Source organism: Ambystoma mexicanum, chromosome 5q, assembly GCF_040938575.1.
Source record: "Ambystoma mexicanum isolate Mex_15411 chromosome 5q, UKY_AmexF1_1, whole genome shotgun sequence".
In the NCBI taxonomy this organism is placed as follows: domain Eukaryota; kingdom Metazoa; phylum Chordata; class Amphibia; order Caudata; family Ambystomatidae; genus Ambystoma; species Ambystoma mexicanum.
Window position 1 is genome coordinate 38,171,742 of NC_090933.1, and position 14,406 is coordinate 38,186,147.

Here is a 14,406-nt window from a genome sequence, read left to right on the forward strand (position 1 = left end):
GCAAGGTAGAGGGCAGAGGGGGTTAATGATATGATATGGCATTTATAATGTGCCTATACACAAGTGTTTCAAGGCACGACAAGGCAAGGGAGGGGGAACAGAGGGAAGACAGAGACAACGATCATACTAGGCGAGGTGACATGCTAGGTTGTCAGAGCTCGTGGGTGAGCTACAGATGAAGTGCGTGGTAAGGTGAGTGCTACACGGCCAGGAGCTGCTTTAGGTCTGAGTGCGAACATCCAAGGCAAAGAGGGAGAGTATTTAGTAACATAAAGTTGAAGATGGTGTGGTCCCCGGGCCCAGACAGCTTTGTGGATGATGCAGAGGGATTTGAATTTAATCTGTGCAGCAACAAGGAGCCAGTGAAGGCTTGTTAGGGCAGGAAAGATGGGGCCCCTGGGCTAAAGGCCAAGGATCAGTCTTACTGCCCTATTCTGGGAAGACCTTTTAGGGCAGGAGTGGTAAAACCATCATACTATGTATATCCAACATTGAAAGCTGAATGATGTTGGGTGTGAACGTTTGCCGTCTTCCCTAGTTGGGACTACATATTGTAAAATGTGTATTACTGTTAACACAATACTGTGCAGAACCCTCAATTGGGCAATAAACTATTGTATTGATCATTTATATTTTAGGAACTGATGGTACTCTGAGTTGAATTAGGTCATGTGCTGCAGTTTGTATTCTTGGTTTTGGAAGTAGAATAAAATGTGAAGAGTGTGCCATTGGGTGTAAATTGTATTACTTTGCAGAGTCTGTCATTGTGAGACATTGTAGAATAAAAATCTCCTTGCTTTTGTTTTAAATTTGATACATCGTTTTGGATTCTTTTTTTACCACAGAGAGTCTATTGTCAGTTTAAAGAGGAAGTATCTGAAAAGCGAAGTGGAAGAGGGAGTTCAGGGTAATCAGTCTTCCATGGATGCTACCCTAGACACCATTGCCAAAGAAGGCTGTTCCAGTCTGCTTGAAGAGGTGTTCATGGATCTGGAGGTTAGACTCTTCAAAGCTCTATGTTAAGTCTCAAAATAATTCAACTGTAAAAAAAACATCTGGGCCTATGTGTGGTGCACATGCTTGCTAGTTTTATCCACTGTCTGTTTCATAGCTCTAGTTGCTTTTTTCTTGTAGTTGTGCATTTTTCAGCTTCGGAAGGAATGGGCTCCTCTCCTTTGTCATATGCACATTTTTTATTCTTAGGAATTTTTATTGCAAAGAAGTCCCCAACAGTTTGCCATTTATTTCTAAGTCGCCCATGAATATTTTGTCCTTGGGTACAATAGACACCTTTTAGTGTCTCAATTGCTTATTTTTTATTGTATTGCCTTGAGAAGATCAGTAGCAGTTTAATGTGATGAATCCAACTGGCGGTGACCGCTCACCATGTGGCCAGGGGAGGGCAGCCGCTACCTGATTCTGACCCTGGGTGCAGCTATATGAGGGAGAATCACATGGGGGTTGGTGGACAACCTCCGGGGGAGTGGCAGGGCACCATCAGACAAGGGCTTAATGGCATATTATTCCACCTTCCCTCATCCCCTTAGGAAAGGTACTGAAGAGCACCTAACTAGATCTATATGTGAACCATCAAGATCTGATCTACCCTCCAAAGTGCACGACAATATCTTATCAGACTCTGCTTACAAGTTATTCAGATCTAACTTGCACTTAAAGACTTCTGAGAGCACTCACCCAGACTTTCCATGTAAAACCCCTACAAGGGACTTCCATTCCCATAACTGGAAGAATACTTCGACGAGGAAGCTGGGCCGAGTGATGCAGAGCGGGAAAAAACAAGACCACTAGCTTCCCTCTAGTGGTTGGGAGCGTGTACCAATAGCCGGGAGATTTAAACAGCAGCAACAGCTGACTGGAGAGCGCTGTTGGAGTGAGAGAGCTGCTTCTTTTAGTGAGGACCAGGAGACTGTGGGGCTAAAAGGAGTTCCGTGGAGCTGTCCGGCTCAGAGAGGAAGAAGAGGAAAGCTGCCCACAAGGGAAGGCACGCTGCAAGAACACCAGAAGCCAACTCCGGGCTCGTGGATGTTTGCAGGTGTGAAGCGGCAGCGTTTGCCTTACCAGAGCCTGGCACGAAGCAGACGAGCGCAGCAGGAATAGCGGGACACACAGAAGCCGAAGAAAGAAGGCAGTGAGATGGAGATAAAAGCTGAGTGCCTGCCTCCGGCTTACCGTGAGAAGAACGAAGCATGCTAGCAAGAACCAGTGACTCTCCAGGAGGAAAGCAGGGACACTGTGGCGTATTGGCAGATATGCCAAAGGCGAATAGTTGTAAAGAAAGCAAATAAGGCATTTGAAAGAGAAGGAACCTATGAACATTTAATTGAAAGGGAAAACAAACGAAGAGTAAGAAACTTTTAGGAATGTCAGTGTATGCAATGCACAGTTAAGAAAAGCCCTGGAAGTATAGTGTAATGGGCAGCTACAGATTTAGATAAAGCAGAGCCAAGAAGATATTACATTTGAACGTGGGTGCAGAGCACACAGGAAGAAAACCCTGGTAGGAGATGGAATTAGCCAAGTTGATTGCAAAAAATCGATCGAATGGTACATTTAACCGATTTCGACCAGTACCATTCAATCGATTTTTCAAACTACCGAACACAGAGAGCGGGAGTTGCCGGGGTGTCCCCCGCCCCCATGTTTGGTATTTTGGGTTTCCAGGGGGGTGTCCCACTTCCTCAATATTGGAGGTAGGGGCCGAAAATAAAAATAGAAAAAGGGACACTGTGGTGTCGGGTCCGTCCCCCACTAGAGGGGCAGAACTGACGCTGCAGGGTGCAGGAGATAGGGCGGACAGAGAAATGGTAAGTAGGTGCAGGGGGGTTTGTGGATGTACTGGTGAATTGGGGGGACATGGGTTTGGTTTGTTTGGCCGTGGTAAAAACGGATTTGTGGCAAACATTATTACCGTCAATTCTGCTGTGAATAATTCTACCACGGTCAAACTACCCAAATCCCAGGAGAGGCATACCAGGCCGTTAGAAGTGTGTTTAAAGAAAGTCCTGGCAAGAGAGCAGACCAGGCAGATACAAGTGCGTTTGAGAAAGCTCTGGCAGAGAAGTATAACTGACAGTTACAAGCGTGTTTCAAGAAAACACTGGCAGGCGAGTATACCAGGCAATTGCAAGTATAACTGTGTTCACAAAAGAAAGTCCTTGTAGGGAAGTGTACCAGGTAAGAACAAGCCGAGTACTGCATACGAAATACATTGCCAAAAAGGACCCTGAGAAGGATATATCGGGACTAACCAAAGGCTTTGTGCAACCAAAGAGATATCGTAACAGGATAAAGACAGGCATGTTTTTTTGTGTATCAGTAGTGTTATGGATGTAGATAAACTCTAGGAGCTGTTATCTTTGAATATTCAACAGAGGGAAGAGAAATCCAGGGGCTAGAACCACTCTCTGGAACAAGGAACTCTATCCTTCTGGAATTTTGTGTTGAAGGTACCCATTTTCCTTTTTGAACATTCATAATCCACTCGAGGCCAAAGACATTACCCTTTTCACTTTAGAGCTTATTTTATTAGAATAGTCTCTGTGTCCATGTCTCATTCCTAGTTCCTCACACTACCCTCAATCTGCACTGGTTACCTATTGGCAATGTGCATTCCAAATTCTGATAACTTTTATTTCAAGATTTTATTTGTCATTATTTCAGGTTCATGTGCAAGTAACCATAGCAAAACAATTATACAAGGCGCCAGAATCAGATTTAGAGAGCCAGAGGCAGAATAATGATGTATGAAACACATTGGCTTGTCAGGTTAAGGTAAAATATAAACTAAAACAGCATGCCCAGGGTTCCAAGCCTACCCATTTCCCCTCGACTCCCAAACCCAGGCTGTGAAATACATAAAATAAAGGAAATTTGTTCTAATAGTATGGGTTTGAACATATTCTGGAAATATGCATCATGTCTACGCTTGAACATATTTTGAGCAACACTTAAGCACACATTTTTAGTACAAGAATCTCCCATATTTGCCCCACCATTTTGTCGCCCAACTGTGATCCCATAAGCCAGAGTCGATCTCCATGCCCAACTCCTCCTCCCACCTTTCATTTTTCCATCAGACAAACTACCCTGTTTCCAGGTCACAAAAGCCCCAAGAGACCTGCCTGGGAAAAGGTTTGGGTTGCCTATTATTGAGGAAAGTGGGGTGGGAGCTGCAGTGCCCCCATCGCCCACCGATTGTAACCAAAAATTGTGATGGATTAAGGTTTTGAATTTATCTTAAACACTGGTATTGCTCAAGGCAACCTCCACCCCCGTTTATTAGCCTGTCTGCTCAATTGTACAAGGAGAGCAGTCATAAGCAAATAAGTATTCGAACTGCCACCAATGGGACCAGACTAGCCCAAACTGATAGGCCATGTCCCCTCTGAACAAAAACACAAGCATTCATTTTGGGCAAATGGTTCCAAAAACAGAGCAAATATTAAAGGGTATACCGGGCATTTTAATGAGATCAATGAAAGATCCATTCACATAAATTCCAGTGGAATATCTCTGTGGAACGTCATGGGTGTTATGGTCATTATTGAAGTCTGTTTAATCAGTCCCAGTATGGGAAGTCATGGCCTTCATCAGTCACATGGCCAAAACCTTTGGGTAAAACTTGACATGTTTGTTTAGTAAAGCTATGGGGTGTATAAACCACAATAAGTCGCCGCCTTACTTGGTTATTAAAAGCAACGTAGTGACTAGCCTATAAAGAGTGGTTTAAAGGTTTTTTAAAACATGGCTGTCGACGTATCAGAGCCCTATATTTTATTAATCAGCAGAGAGGAAATAGCCTACTGTGACAATTCAAGGGAATTAATTCCCTCTTCCCAAGGGGACTAGGGATGTGATCACTCTTCACTTAACACCCCCTAGCGGACAGGGCAAGTGGGATATCACTAGAGGTGACTCCAGCTTTGAGGACAGGACACCCCTAACTAGGGAACAGTATCCTTCCTCCCTTATACCACTGTTATGTTTGCTACTTGGAGACTGATGTATCTAATGACTTCTTGATAATCCTTTGACAGCTGGTGTGTTTTCTGACCCCTCTGAGGCACCATCACCACCTAGGTGAGTGGGGTGTGCCCGAGGGCAGAGCACACACACTTTGCATGTCGGGTGACAGCACTGAGAAGACCGGAGAATGCCCTGCTCTATTGCTGGGGGCCATACCAGAAGAGGCCGCACTGGTAGACTCTTCCAGGATGGCCTACGCTAAAGAAGGGGACAAGCGGAAGGCCGAATTGCAGAACTGAAGAAGCTCTGACCTGCATCAGGAGAGTAGCTGTTACTCCTGTGAATGCAGAGCTGCCAGAGGGGACCGAGACGGGTCCGCTGAGTTGACCGCCTACATGCAAGAGCACTCGGAAGGAGACAGAGTAAGGGGTTGCTCCTTGGAGCCTGGAAAATGGCGGAACAGCCACCAAAGACACCAAGCCTGGTTAATAATCAGAAGGGCCAAGAGAAAGGCAGTCTCATGAGGGGGAGTGCCACCGTAGACCCCATGATTAGTTGAGCATCAGAAAGCCTAAAAGGGGGCTGTGAGAGACACACCCCCAATAGAGCGTGTGCAAGCCAAATCCAAAGGGTGGGGTGGGAGTCGTAAGGTCCCAAAGTGCGCCGAGTAAAGGGTAACACTCAAATCTCAAAGGGGGGGAATGCCACCAGAGATCCCAGGACGAAACAGACGAGATTGAAAGGATGCAACTATGGGCACAGATACCTAAAGATGTTTCTTGTTGATTTTTTTTAACTGCACATCGCGCAGAGAGCCCTGAAGACTTTTATTTTCCCCTTTTTTGAACTGTAAAGGGGCGAAAAGCCTAGAGACATTTTCTGGTGACCTGAACCGAATGGTGTGTTGGAGGAAAAGTCACATTAACCACAAAGACTTTTCAGTGGGGATCAGAAGCCAAACGCCACTGTATCCTCTGAGTCTAAGGCCCCAAGTATATCTTTCTGTTAGGTACTTGTTTTCTTTTTATTAGTAGGTTTAGAGTTCAGGCTAAGATAGGTCATCGGACGGCAGACAGACTTTCCTTTGGGTGACATTCTGTCAAGCACCCTCCTAAATCTTTATTTCCCTTTTGTATAGGGAACATAGCTGTAGGTTTTCTGACCTACTTCAATAAAGTAGTGTTGTGAAAAACACAATGAGTTGTCAATCTCCAGATTCTGATGTACCACACTGCTCAATATTTGCTTTGGGAATAGGTCTTTCTTATTCCAGTGACTCCTGTTTGAGTAATTTGGCAGGAGAAGCTGATTTCTTTTGTTTCCCTTCTAGGGCGAACCAAGGCAGCCTGTAATTTTCTCCGTTTTTTTGTCTCCCCTGTATTGTATGGTCCCTTTCCTGTCATCTGAGCATGTGATATGGTACATTGACCTGATTAATGTAAGCTTGAAAGCTAACAGATGACTAGCCTTGTTCCCTTATGTCTAGTAGCATTGCTTAGTCTTCAAAAGGGACTAGGCCGGTCATCCGGGCCTTGGAGCCTCAAGCCGCAACTGTGCTAACTATGGCAACGCTTTCAGAGAACATTTTTTGTATATGCAGTAACTGATTCACAGTGATCCGCTTTAAACCGCATTCTGAACACCTTTCTACCTTTTACCTTGACGTTGGCTTGACTAATAAAGACTTGCATCAGAACAACCTTCATTCCAACACACAGAGCACCTAACCCAACATTAGAGGATATTGGCTCCCAAAAATAGTTGGTGATGGCAGAAGCAGTTTCTGGACAACTACTGAGTCTCAACGACTAGAGAAATTTAGATTCCAGGTGTGCTGGCAGGAGGTTGAAGGTCGGTTGACTCATCAAAAGGCTGAAACAGTGGAATGGTCCGAGGACACCCTATGCTCAATCTCCACTTGGATTTGAGGAGAATAAGTGAATCAGATCAAAATCAAGTCAATTTGGGACAACCCTCTATGGACAAATGAAAAATGTGTGACATACTTATCCCTGGGTAAAGAAATTGCCTAGCCTCTATCCCCTGTAACTTCTGCGGGACCCTAGCCAAGGTAATAGCATTTCTAAATATAATGCTAGTGGTGGGGTGGGGGGAGAAGATGTGTCTGTCTTTTGGTCTGGAACCTCATTGAAGTGCCTTGCCCAATTTCTGCTTCTTCCTAAATGAAAGTTGCAGCTATGCGAAGAAAGTTGACAAAGAATGTATCCTGCTTTGCTTTGGGTCCATATATAGGGATGAGACTCACAAGATGGTAAAATAGTGTGCCTTTCAGTAACTGGTGTGTTCTATTGTGGTTCCTGAGAATGTCAAATTTAAAAAATGTGGCCTCTTGAGCCTTTAGGATAGCTGGATCCCACTTCTACCCCATCTGAGGAAAAAATCAGAAATGAGAATTCTCTTTTATGTAACCTGGGTTCATCTGAAGGATATAGGTGCACATCCTGAAGCATGACGATAGCGGCTCCCAAATCCTGAACCTGCTAAGGATGCAGTAGTCTTCGTCTTTTCTGGTGAAGTAAGTCCCTGAACATTTGACTTTACTTTCCTTTTTCAGCCCTTAGGCATTATCCTTGGAAATGTGTGTGAGCACTTAATTATGAACATCCAAAAGGCCTCTGCCAACATTTTTGATGATTTCTGTCTGCGCCAACCCAACAACCAACCAACATTTTTAATTCCCACCTATCCATTTTCATCCACCGCCCCATCAACCTCATAAGCCATGTATCAAACCGAGCTTTTCTGAGATGTTCGTGCTCAGTATGATTGCCTGGATCTAGCCATGTCAGCACTAACCAACCAACAGGAAGAATGAGTGATGAGGGAACCAACATATTAGCAACTAAGCCTCTGCTGGGTGGCAATTGCCACCACCCCAAAACCAATTGAACATGTTATGGGGATTTTTCAACAGCCCTCTGGCATGGGATGTGAAACCATATATGCCAATGGTAAGAGTAGCAATAGCAGAGCAGTAAACTTAACTCAAGGTAGGGAGGAAGCCTAGCAGTAAAGTGAAGTTATTCCCAAATGTTACTCCTCTCCCCCCAAAGAATACACTGCACTGGTATACTGAAAAATAAACACTTCATTTTATAATCACACATAGAATATATATTAGGTTGAACAAGTAATAAAGGTTCAACATAACACCTAGTAAAACAAAGCGTATATATAAAAGCAGCAATGGTCATTACAGTCGCTGCCCACTCCTAACACTAAATGTAAGCCCTGCCACCTGATGTTAAGCACTATACATATAGGCTAAGGGATGGGAAGAAAAGGGAGACCTAGACAATAAAATACATACAACTATACAGTCAAGATTAGGACCGAAAATGGCACTCACCAAGCAGTCACAATATTCCTTCCCATCTATAGCACAAATTGTGACAAAACCAGGGAATTCATTTCGTCTTCCCCCAGTGGGATCCACCCCTGTTGAGACTATGGAGGAGAGCCCATTATGCAATACTCTCCCTAGGAAATGGGACAATCGAGATCTCACTGGGGTTGATCACCCCCCCCCCCCCTTCGTGGCAATGAATGCCGAAGTAAGAATTCCATACCACCTCCCTTTACTTTTAAATCCTCAATGTTTTTGGTTACATGAGGGTTGAACAGGGTAATCGGATACATGGCCTCTTTAAAGTGGATGGCTTGGTTTCTGACCTGTATTTGTTACCGACTTCAGCAGCACAGGAGAGGGGTAACAGGAGCATTAGAAACGTTGGCCTGCATGACCATGCAGGGGAGGGAGACCCTTGCTCAGAGGAAGAAACAGAACGAACCACCACGTAGTTAATGTGGTGGTCGTAGACTTTGGAAAGCCTGTGCATGACACCGCTTGGTCCAAGGCAGAGAGCCCAGGACTGCCGAAGGGGGCAGAGACAAAGCCAAGCCAGGAGCAGTGGCGTGACGATTCCCAAGTGACGTCCAGAGCCCACCCATCCCGAAAGGGAGAAGCCACTGAGAGAATGAGGACCATACAGAAAAAAGCCAGCCAGGTCTGAGACATGGAACCGCACAGGCCAGAGTCACAAAAGCCCCTTATGATCCCTGCAGCTGGAAGAGAGGTATACAACCTCGTACCAAGAGCGGATGGAAGGTGGTGAGCCCAGAGCAAAGCCCACATCGGGCTAAGATTCTGTATACACCACAAGGGGGTAAACGGGCCGAGAAAGCCACAAGCCCCTGAACGGCTGCAAGACCAAATATCCCACAAAGGGGTGAAGACACTGAGAAAAGGTAGGTTGAGCAAGCCACAAGCCCATGCACGGCTACAAGACCAAATATGCCACAAAGGGATGTAGAAACTGAGAAATGGAAGGCAGAACATGCCACAAGACTACGCAGGGCTTCAAGACCAAAAATATAAAGAGAAGAAACTGAGAGAATAAAGGTGGAGAAAGCAACAAGCCCCTGCAGGGCTCTGAGACCAAATATACCACAAAGGGGTGAATAATAGGAGCAAAGAAAGGCTGAGAAAGCCATATTCCACTCACCGCTGAGTACCCCAGGAGGAGGGGAGAGCAGCAAGCTACCAAAAAGGGCTCAGCTGGCCCGTAGCTCACTCTGGGGTGAGAGTTAGGAGTATCCCAGAAGGGAGTTAGCAGAGAGTCTACCAAAGTCGGGCTGAACATGCCTGTAGCCCACCTGGGGCTGAGAAACTGGTTACCCCGCGAAGTGATGAGCAAAAGGTTCATGCAACCAAGGCTGGTCAAGCTTGTAGTCTACAAGAGGGTGTGAAGAATCCTACAGATCCCTCACTGAAACCCTGCCTAAAGTCTCCTCCCAGGTGGCCTGGGGAATGCAGATGCTTCCTGATCCCAACTCTGGGGTTGGCGTACTGCGGGAGGTTCTCTGGGAGGAGACATGACCCAGGGTGGTAAGGCTATTCTGTGGGAAGAGACACAGTATTTTTCCTCTGACAGGAAGATTCTTCCCAATGTACCTAAAGAGGTCATGGCTTGTTGCCATTTTAATGTCTCTAAACCGTATATGAGATCTAGGATTGTGAACCATAAGGGTTATAAAATCAGAGCAAACTATACCAAAAAAAAGATCTTTTTGGTTTCACAAACTAAATATCTTCCCCAATCCCAAGGTTACTATGTAAAGGAGTATGGAAATGTTGGCTTTGTTAAACTATCTTCCTCTGTAATAGCTCATTCGAAAGGATTGTGTCCTCCAACGTATCCACATCTTTGACGTGTAATGTCCACAGCTGTGCTGCGTCGGAAACTTTTTGACAGAGGGCGTCCTGCATCAATGGCGTCGGGTCGATGTCCCTCGAAGGCCTCCGTTGAGGGCGACGTCACCGGATGTTATAAATAGGACGCACTGCGCCCGTAGCCTCAGTTCTGTTTTTTTCTGCAAACGTGTTTGCTTCGGGATCTCGGCGCACCTTGTGTGTTCTTCTTCGTGAAACTGTCTTCATCATCTAGCCCTCCGACTCCGCGGTCTGGCTTTAAGACTTGCAGGGACTGTAAGTCCAAGATGTCGATTACGGACCCGCACCACTTTTGTTTGTGTTATCTGGGTGAGAGTCATGATACCGACAACTGCTCGAAGTGCCAGTCGTTGACAAGCTAAGGCCTTACAGGAGCGTAAGGGGAAGTGACGGGTATGTTGGGTTTCTAAAAAACCTAATAAGCCCCGAAAAGCTGCAGGTGTTTCCACCGACGATTCGAGGGGTGACTCTCCTCGTCGGAAGGAGTCCCGGGGATCTCGGTCCCGGAGTGGGTCCCGCCACTCGTCCTCCTCGTCTCGGCACTCCTGGAAGCGGGGTCACTGGTCGCCTTCCCCGTCCTCATCGGATGATGGCACCGCAAGTAAAGTGGCTTGTCCCACTGAATCCTCGACTCCTGAGGAATGGGAGGCCTTCCTGGAGCAAATGCTGGCGATTTTCCAATCCCAGGGGACAGTTCCGTCCGCAAACTGTTGAGGTCCCGTTCGGACAAGGCTCCTGTTGATCGCCAGAGACGTGCTAGGTCCAGGTCTCGGTCTTCGTCCCCAGCGAAACCACAGAAGTCTGGTAAGGGCTCGAGGTCGGTGTTGACTCTGCGCCGTGCCCGTCGAGTATGGCTGTCAGTGCTTTATCTTCACGCCAGCCCTTCGAGCAGTCGGCGCCCTTGTCGACGCCGAAGCCGTCCGTGCCCTCAAAGCCTTCGGGGCCATTTGGCTGAAATTTACTGGGGGAGGTCCCGGGTACTGTGCATCCTCCAAGAAAGGCTAAATCCAAGACAGGGAAGCCTCTTGTGGACTCGAGGCCCACTCCTGTTCCTAGGCAGGAGTTCTTTCAGTCTCTGGATGATATCTATGAGGATTGTTAGCGAGCATTCTCATAAATGTGCTAATTCCTCTCTACCTTAGAGACCCCCAGCTCTTTTGCTGAACTTTGGGACTTTGTACTTTTTAATTCTAATTGTTTTCTGTGTTTGTTTCTTTTTGGTTATGGAGTCTAATCAACTCCATAGGCATCATCTTTTCATTTGTCACACAGCACCCTTAGTGCAGTGGCACAGGGAAACCTTTTCAGGCTTTCCCAAGGTTTAAATACCTTCTCTGGGATAAACTACTGTTTCCCAGAGTAAGTAAAGTGAAATTGACTTTACTAGTCTTTTAAATTCCTAGACCCAGCACACCCTATCTTACAATAGAGTGCTAGAGGGGTTACTTAGTATCCCCTGTGTCTAGAAACTCATGTAGCAGTCAAATGCTACCCTTTTCTCTCAGAATGGCTGGTGGCACTGGTTTTACAACCAACTACCATGATTTTTCCAGACCGCGAACACTGGTAGCGTTAAATCGCGGGAGCCATGTTTTTCAAGATGGCGTCTGAGCCCCTCTGTAAAAACAGGTAACGGTCTTCTTTTTTCACCATTTCTTTGTGGAAAGGTCCTTCTAGAGTTTTGCTCTGTGCGCCAAACCAGGTTTGGTTCCTTTGTTCATTCGCATTTGGCGGGCTTCAGGAGTGAAGACCGCCCGAGTGTCTGTGGTGGGCAGGAAGTGAGGGAGGTGCCCGAAACTCCCTGTGCTTAGTCTCCTAGGAGACCCAAATGCACCCTGTGGTGATTGGCTGGCTGACTATCCGGCAAGGACAGCCACCCTGCTGGGTGAGAGACAGCTAGGCTGGAATGAATGGGAAAGAACTGAATAAAAGGTGAGCCTTTTGGCTTGGAAGGCAGAGTCGACCACTAGAACGAAAGAACCGAAGACAAGCTTGAAGAGGACGGCTGCTGCAACTCCTGGACCGAATCGCCAAGTTCACCTCGACAGAGAAGCCCCTACAAGGACAACTTTTTTCCTTTGAGTTGGTGGGACCAATCAACTCGACACTAAGCCACCTGGATACCAATCTCAAAGCTGGTTGTATTTTCCTCAGAGTGCTGAAGGAAACCGAATAACCAGGGAGAGGGACACCAGTTTGTGTGCTTGACTACAGCTACCGGAATTGAAGATTTGCCAGTTGCCAGCTTCTTTGACCCGTTCCAGTGCAGTGCAGGAGCCCCCCGACGTCCTCCCTCTTGTCCCCACGACTGAGGCCCAGGAACAGCGAGATGTGCAGGAACTGGCAGAAACAGAAGTCTTCAGCTGCATCTTTTTCTTCATTTGTAAGGTACTGTGAAATAAGAGTGAGAGTACTTGCCTCTCGCAGTGAAAGTGCTTGAAACTTTCCCAACTTCCAGGCCTAATCAGCTTGTGACCCAACATATGATTCTGAGACTTTTCAGTTTATCTACCAGAACTGCTTTATCCTATCCAAGACTTTAGCCCATTGACTTTGGCCTAGCCTATTGAATTGAATTGACTCTTCTAGTGAACTCTAAATATCTGAACTGTCTAAGAAATATATTATTTTTTCTATCTTCTGATAATCTATGCCTTTTTGCTCCTCCTTCAAAGTATTCTGAATGCCTCAGAAACTGTACAGTACTGAAGTATATTTGTGTGTGATTATATTGCCTCCTTCTTATGAATGTTTTATAATTGACAGTTAAATAAATTAGTAAGTATTCAACAAAGAAACCTTGAGTGTAAGAGGTTATTTGAACACTTGTGATTGTAGACCTCTGTGCTACATCCTTACAGCTCACATTCCCTCTTGAGATAAGCCTGGCTGCTCAGCTCCGCTACCAAAAACTGTGTAGTACAGACTTGTACCAAAGGTTGGCTTTGCTTACACCTGTAGTCCTAGTTGTGTGTAGTGGTCCCAAAGGGTACTGCATACAGACTTTGCCTATCAAGGATGAGGAAAGGTTGGAATTGGAGTTTAACCCTGTTGAGCCTGGTGAGGCTCCTGTCTTTTCAGAGACAGTCAATTGGAGGAGTTACGTCAGTCATTGCATGATGTCAGTGGCCTGGACACATCTCCAGAAGTGGAGTTTGGCAGGCCTGAGCCTGGGACTCATGCGGAATCCTCCTATATAAGATTGATGGCTAGAGTTACTGAATACCTTGGTTGGTCCAGTCCTCCAGTGGCATTTGTTCAGGATGACCTCACTGATATTTTGGATCAAGGTCCGTCCACTGACCCAGTGTTGCCGTTTCATTTGACTTTGCAAAAAAGGGTGGCAGCTACTTGGCAGACCCCGGAGGCTCTTCCGGCGGTTAACAAGTCGTTAACTAAAAAAAACTGCCCTTCCAGTAGCGACCCCAGCTACCTATCATCTCACCCCACTCCCAAGAGTTTGGTGGTTCAGGCGGCTACGGCCACCTCGAGGCAGGCGGCATACCTTACCATCCCTCATGATAGGGACGACAAACGCTTCAATGGTTGGGCACGCAAGGTGTTTTCTGCGGGGTGTATGTCGCTGAAGTCAGCCAACTCCACTTGTGCCTTGGCAAGATTTTCACACACACTGTGGAATTTTCTCTCTAGCGGCTGATCCTATTCCTGAGGGGGAAGAAAGGGATGGGTTCCTTGCTCTCGTGCGAGATGGCAAGGATGCCATGTGTGAATCCCTTCAGTCTGGGTTAGACACAGCTAACAGTGTTAGCCGGTCCATGGCTGCGAGCACCGTTATACGCAGGTTTGCGTGGTTGCGGAAGTCGGGTTTTGCTTCAAATGTACAGGCCCGTCTCCTGAACATGCCCTTTGATGGCTCTCATTTGTTTGGCATCAAGGCTGACGAGAGCCTTAAGAGGTTGCAGACCTCAAAAGCTGCTGCTAAATCTTTGAGTGCAGCTGTGCGTGACCCTCTGTATTTTTGTCCTAAGGGACAGCAGTGGAGGTGAGGTTCCTTTTGTTACTACTGGTAGGACCAGAGGAGCCGACAATCAAAGGGGTCAACGTAAAAGTACCCGTGGTGGTCAGGTAAATGGAGGTACCAAAGCCGCTTAGGCAGCTGCCTCTTTGCCTTCAGGCGCTGCCGCAGCCGCTCCAAAACAGCTATG

General features: G+C 46.5%; 1 protein-coding gene across 6 annotated transcripts in view; it reads left to right on the forward strand.

Annotated features, from left to right (window-relative positions):
- Nucleotides 1-14,406, forward strand: part of EXOC3 (exocyst complex component 3) — a 1,019,937-nt gene that overhangs the window by 717,957 nt on the left and 287,574 nt on the right. For all 6 annotated transcript variants that reach the window (XM_069620467.1, XM_069620465.1, XM_069620469.1 and 3 more), the window contains one exon: nucleotides 846-996. In XM_069620467.1, coding sequence (XP_069476568.1) covers nucleotides 846-996 — 151 coding nt within the window. The remainder of the gene's footprint in view (nucleotides 1-845; nucleotides 997-14,406) is intronic.